General features: G+C 37.8%; 1 protein-coding gene across 2 annotated transcripts; it reads left to right on the plus strand.

Moving 5' to 3' along the window:
• Nucleotides 1–1499: 1499 nt before the first annotated feature.
• Nucleotides 1500–6108, plus strand: gorab (golgin, rab6-interacting). Of its 2 annotated transcripts, none has more exons than XM_017456668.3 (5): nt 1500–1708; nt 1834–2134; nt 3217–3318; nt 3426–3566; nt 4827–6108. In XM_017456668.3, exons 1-5 carry the CDS (start codon nt 1645–1647, stop codon nt 5209–5211), a joined length of 993 nt encoding a protein of 330 aa, XP_017312157.1. In that variant the 5' UTR covers nt 1500–1644; the 3' UTR covers nt 5212–6108. The 2 variants fall into 2 exon arrangements, with proteins under 2 accessions (XP_017312157.1, XP_017312158.1); XM_017456669.3 differs by having other exon boundaries at nt 1501–1699.
• The last annotated feature ends 566 nt before the right edge of the window (nt 6109–6674 follow it).

Raw genomic sequence — 6674 nt, forward strand, 5'->3', positions numbered from 1 at the left:
CAATACCAACAAAAGCCTGCTCTGGCCTTTCCTGTACTGTGCATCCATGTTATCAGTCCAGGCCAGTGTGTTATTTAGGTTGACCCCAAGGTACTTTTCGCCAAGAACGAATTAAGAAATACACCAAACACATTATAAAATAAGTTTCATCACAGTTACTGTTTTTATTTCATCAAATTAAACAGGGTGGGTGGTGTGACAAAAATATGTCACAATGCTTGATGACATCATGATATTAAGAATGTCATGCTATCAAATTGTTATATTAAATCCTTATATAAACTCTTAAAAGAAGAAGAATAACTGCCAATCTTCTTTCCTTAATATTTAGTTATTTACCGTGAAATTCCCATAAAGGAGTCATTTTTTAATGTGCTATCGATATCATACAGTTACACTGCCCAGTACTAAGTCTTAAAACAGTGAGTCAACTCCCCCATTTCTATATTATAGAAAGGAAATTAATTTGTAAATGAACATCAGAGATATACACTCTTCTGTAGTCCTAGGAGTTTCATAAATAGGTTCATGCTACTTCAGCTACTTTTCTGGGACATTACATTTGTGAATTTCCATCTGGGATTAATAAAGTTATCTATCTATCTATCTATCTATCTATCTATCTATCTATCTATCTATCTATCTACATACAGTTGTGCTCAAAAGTTTGCATACCCCTTGCAGAATCTGATAAATCTTAATACTGTTAACAAAATAAGATTGATCATAAAAATCCCATGTTGTTTTTTATTTAGTCCTGTCCTGAATAATCTATTTCACATAACAGATGTTAACATATAGTCCACAAGACAATATAATAGCTGAATTTACAAAAAATAAAAATAATAAATTACCCCGTCCAAAAGTTTACACACGCTCGATTTTTAACACTGTGTGCTGTTACCTGGATGATCGAGGACATGATGTGTTTATGTTTTGTGAGAGTTGTTCTTGAGTCCCTTGTTTGTCCTGAGCAGTTAAACTGTACACTGTTCTTCAGAAAAATCCTCCAGGTCCTGCACATTCTCTGCTTTTCCAGCATCTTCTGCACATTTGAGTCCTTTCCAACAGTGTCTATATGATGCTGAGATCCATCTGTTCACACTGAGGACGACTGAGGAACAAAAGGTGCAAACATTCACTGATGCTCAAGAAGGCAACACGATACATTAAGAGCCAGGGGGGTGTAAACTTTTGAACAGGAGGATCGGTGTAAATTGTTATTATTTTGTTTAAATATATTTTTCCCCCATTTAGTACCGCCCTTCAGACGCTAAATCAGATATTTACATGTCTCCCAGAAGACATAATACTAACAATTTCTTAATGTACCGTGTTGCCTTGAGCATCAGTGAATGCTATGTATAAAAAGAAAATATATTTTATGTACACAGTACACACTTTCTATTTGAGGGGAAAAACATATAAAACCGCACACAATTATAACCTGTTCAACAAGAGCAGGCAAATTTGTAGACACCTATTTTGGGTCCCGTCGTGGGTCCTAAACGTGGCATCCGCTGTACACAAACATGGCGGCTGGGTGAAACGTTTGGAGACTTTCGTTGTAGCTTTAGTAGAAATGCAGACATTTGTTAGTGTAAACGTTTATAGTTTACATGTAAAGGTGTTATATTTGCGAAAATGGCTTCGTGGGCTGGGTTTTCAGAAGAAGAACTGCGGAGGATGCAGCAGAAAGGTGAGTCGAGTAAGTTTAGAAAAGTTGTAATCCCAGTTCAGATTTCCTTGATTTAAAAAAAGTGTTTTGATTTTCAAAGTTTATTGTTCAAATTGATGCTTGGCGCAGTAACCTAAACGCACTTTACTGCTCAGATGAGAGTGTAGGCGCTTCGTTTGGCCGCGGCCGGAGATCCGCTCCTACTAACCGGAGCAGGCAGCAGCTGCAGCGGGAGAAGGCTCTACAGATGGCCGCTAAACACAAAGCGGCTCTCAGCGGCTCTGCGATATCTCCTGAGCAGCAGCTTCAACCCTCAACACCACCCGCTCCTTGTCAGACAAATCCTGACAAAGTGCCAAAGCAAGAGCTACAACAGGCGGAACCAGAACCTGGCCCGCTCGACTCAGAAGATCCTCCATCTGCAGTGAAGGAACTGGACAAACAGGAAGTGGAATTGTTAGTAAGTCTAATGCAGGGGAGGTTTGTGGTGACGTGGCTTCCGTGCATGAACATCCAAAATTTTACACTTTGACCAGTTAAGGCAAGACACTACTAAAGAATAAGGAATTTCTTCTTCTTCTTTTTTTTTTTAAACAATAGATATCACGTTCAGTCTTTCAGCCAGTTGATTCCTGATATTCTTATAAATATTTCTTCTATTGGAAGTTTTTCCATAAATTAAGATGAATGTATACAAATGAGGCATTATCTAATTAAATATGCATAACCAGTAGGACCCCCATGTCTGCTTTGGTATAGGTTCCAAGCCCCCCAGTGGATGCCTAAAACCATGGAGAGTAGTGAACACTATCTGTACATATCTATGATAATGTTTAATTTATAAATTAGACACAATAAGACATTAAAAACAATAATTAGTTCTAAAATAGAATAATTATGATAATAAGTTATGTGAATGTGGTCTCTCTCTATCTCTCTCTGAAGTGTTTATTGTACTGTACTCACCCTTCTGCTTTTTCGTTCTTCTATACTGGACAAAGGGTTGATTAAGATCCTGGGCATGGGACCGTACAAGATTTCATCATGTGATTTCATTACTCATTTTTCAATTACATATTTTTAGACCATGGTGAACTGTGAATAAGTGCACCTGTGGTAACTGAAAGAGCAGATACAGGGATTTTAATGTTTGTGCATATGTAATGAAAGCAAAATTCCACTGATTTGATGTTGCTGGCATAAATTATTAATTTTATATATATATATATAATATATATGAATAAAATTATATAAATTAATCCATTTCTACATGTAGTGTCTTGCCTTAATAGATCAAGGTGTGCTAGAACAATAAAATCTGTGAAGTGTGCTGGACTCGGGCTTTGCAGAACCACACTCGGGCATCTCTGGTCTGGGTTTGACTCAAATTTGGTACAAGTGAAGAAGTGTTTATACCTTTCACCACGTTAATGCATCTTTTTCTAGCTTATAATAGAAAAGATTGCAATCCCTGCCACGTGCTCACACAGATGGCTCCCAATAACCTGATTCCTTCTAAATGTTTTTAATTGCTCTAGACGAGAGAAGACCCGTCTGGAGAACCTTCAGTGGGAACAGCGAGTGATGGAAGAGAAGAATAAAAGAACCAAAGCCCTCCTTACTAAGACCATTGCTGAAAAGTATGAGTACCACCTTTTAACGGTTCTTTCTTCACAAAAGTTCTCCCGTGTCCTCCATGTGCTGGAATGTGTACACATGTTTAAACCTGAACTCCATGTTTCTACAGATCTAAGCAGACGCAAGCTGAAGCAGTAAAATTGAAGAAAATCCAAAAGGAGCTCCAGGCTCTGGATGATTCTGTATCGAGTGATATCGGTGTCCTCAGGAGGCTGATCGAGCAGGCCAGCCTGGAGTATTCCATAGCATGGTACAAAGTCCTGTTTTAATTCAGGGCTTCAGCCATGACCGTGAAATTACAGTGGTTTGTAGTTAGGTGGTTCCAGTGGTTGCATGGTGTCCCAAAAGTCTCCATACATAAGGGACTATGTATTCCAGCACCATGTCGGTTGTGCCTTCGTTGGCGGATGTTCGTAGACGTCCACTTTTCGATTGGGCCACAACAGTCTTTTTGAATCTGTTAAGTTTGGCAGCAGCGTTGTGTGTGTGCGATGTGCTCACCATGTTTCCTGTTTAAAGTCCATCACAACCTTGCTACAGTTTCCCGATCCAGGGATGAGAATGAAAGTCCAATATCTCTAAGGAATATTTTAACTGTGAACTTTTCAACTCATCTAGGACTTTTTTTTATTATTTGGTTGAATCATATTAAAAGATATGTAATGAAGTGAGGTAAGATTTAGTTTTACATTTCATAAAAAAAAAAGTAAATACTTCATATTTTTGTTACATTTTAACCAGTTTCCCACCATGAAAATGGCGTTAAATTACAAGCATATTGTACTGTACAGTATTATCCTGCTCAAAAGCACGGGTTCCATTTGCTGTTTTTGTGTAATATGTTTGTACATTTGCATGCATTTTTACAGTATAGACAATTAATTTTGCTAAGAATATTTTGAAATACTCACTATTTAACACCTTTTGATTTGAAAGGCACAAGTAAGACCTTTTTGTCTTTTTACTATCATTTTACCTCACTGAAATACCGCCCTCTAGAGCATCTGAATTCTTTATTAAGCCCATGAAGGTGCAAAACTCATTTAGGGACTGCCGATTAAATATTTACTGTCTTCACCCTTGTCTGGTTTTTACTCTACCTGAAAGAGAAGAACATTTGGATCAGCTTTATCTTGTTCATCATATACGCAAGGCTGAGAGAGAGACGCAAAGTAATTTGAAATATTACTTTGCGGACCCTTTCTCTCAGCTTACCATACACTCGAATCTACTATTTGTCACTGATAAAGGGATTGTATGTAGTGTTAAGTTGTGTTAAAATGTATTTCAGTATTATAACTTGCAGTAAGTTTTGTAGCCTTGGTTAACTCAAACACCCGGATGACTAACCAGAGAAAAAAAAGCAATATTTATGCTGATATTCATTCGAATAGAATAAGAATAGTGAATGCTGTTCATGCTAATCCATCTCTCATTGCCTCCATTATTAAACAACATTAACGTTCTGTGAAGTTCTCCTTATAATGTTCTTGTCCTGCTTTTTGTTCAGGAAGCGCTTGGAAAAGGCAGAGACCGAGTATGTGGCAGCCAAGTTAGACCTGCACAAGAAGACCGAGGTTAAGGAGCAGCTAACCGAGCACCTCTGTGCCATCATCCAGCAGAACGAGCTGCGCAAGGCACGCAAGCTGGAGGAGCTGATGCTACAGCTCGAGCTCAGCACAGAGCACGCGTCCCAGGGAGCGCATGAGGAGGTGTGCGGTGAGAGAGAAAGCCCCGGCCACCCTGCTACGGTCAACGAGACTAAAGTGAAAAGTGACGAGCAGATTCAAACAGACTGCGTGGATATTAGCGTAACGAGCGATGTGACCGTAACAAGGACAAGCGAAGGCCAGGAGAGGGAACTGCTCACAGCTACTGCGAGTGACAAGGGCTAGTTTCTTGTCTTTTATTACAGATATGCAGCCAGGAGCATGGGCTACTTCCATGTGTAGATGACCAGTACACTCAGATAATCTAGTAAAATCACCTTATTAGTAATGATGGTAGTAGTTATAGTATTATTTATTATGGTGGAGGGAGTATGAAGAAACTTGGCTACAACTTAAGACTTTAACAGGTGTTTTTTTTTTGTTTGTTTTTTTCTTCTTTTTTCTATATACAGCTTAGATTTTCATGCAAATGCAGACCTTTTGTTAAAACACTAGTGTAACACTATGTTCTATAGTCTATATCAAACTTTTATTATTGAGCAGTTTCGTGAACACTGCTGAAATGCGATACTTGAAAGTTGCAAGTGGCAAGGCTGTGTGAAAGCAGCCGATGTTTAAACTTGAAACCGCACGACAGACAAGCAACTCTGAGGTTATATCATGCAAAGCCGTGATTATTACGGGAAGAGCCAGCAGCCGCGACGTATTCATGTGCCATTTTTTTCCCTTCCTTATGAATTATTCAGGAAAGAGAATAGACCGGGCAAAGTATTTAACTGGTCTTAAAGTGATATGTTTAATTCATGGAGATTATTCACCCGCTTCCACAAGAGTGACTTTGACTGTTGCTGTATTTTGACAAAAGGTTCTTCAGTCAAAATTTTGAACGTTATTAATTTTTTCATTAAGATGGAAAGCCAAGTGTAAAGCAATGGATTTTATATACGTTTTGAATTGATGGAAAAATGTATTGATTCCATTCTGTCCTTTTTTTTTTTTTTTATGTTGATCAAGTAATAACGCTATGTTATGTTTCTCAGAGATTTGTTATATATTTATATACCAATTACACTATTTTTACATGTTTGATGCATGTAAATAAAAGAAATGTACATGTTTGAATGTGTTGCCTTGGTTTTTGCCTTGCAGTACTGTTTGTTTTGTAGCATTGGAAAGTCGTTTAAGTGTGTTGAGGATTTTGGAGGCTCCTGGTTTCAGGTTTTTAAAACAAAAATTTTTTAAATACGCGTTCCTACACTTTATCCACTCTACAAACTTTTTTTTTTTTTTTTTTTTTTTTTTTTTTTTTTTTTTTAAACAAGGGTCACATCTGGACATGGAAGACCATAAATTTAGTTTATTTAATGAGTCTATCAGCGAGCACTTCTAGAGGTCGATGAGCATCTGCTGGTGAATTACAGAATTATGACCATCACAATACACTCACATTACTTTTGGTCTTTAAACTGGTTTATGTGCTGGTCTTTGCTTAGATAATAACACTAGTGTCTGCTGGTGCACGACAGAGAAGGTGTATGTACACCACCTGAGTGTCTGCAGGGAAGGTTTTTTCTGTAAAGGCAGGTTTACCAGCATGCAAATATTTGGTGGCTTTACTAAATGTTTTTGACTTGAGGTACATTAAAAAACATATGCTGTTAGGATCGAGCTACACAGCGATTATAATA

This window comes from Ictalurus punctatus, chromosome 25, assembly GCF_001660625.3.
Source record: "Ictalurus punctatus breed USDA103 chromosome 25, Coco_2.0, whole genome shotgun sequence".
In the NCBI taxonomy this organism is placed as follows: Eukaryota; Metazoa; Chordata; class Actinopteri; order Siluriformes; family Ictaluridae; genus Ictalurus; species Ictalurus punctatus.

Coding starts and splice junctions, on each gene's coding strand:
- gorab (XM_017456668.3), top strand. CDS start 1,645: ATGGCTTCGTGGGCTGGGTTTTCAGAAGAAGAACTGCGGAGGATGCAG. Junction 3,319..3,425: donor ACTAAGACCATTGCTGAAAA/GTATGAGTACCA, acceptor ATGTTTCTACAG/ATCTAAGCAGACGCAAGCTG. Junction 3,567..4,826: donor CTGGAGTATTCCATAGCATG/GTACAAAGTCCT, acceptor CTTTTTGTTCAG/GAAGCGCTTGGAAAAGGCAG.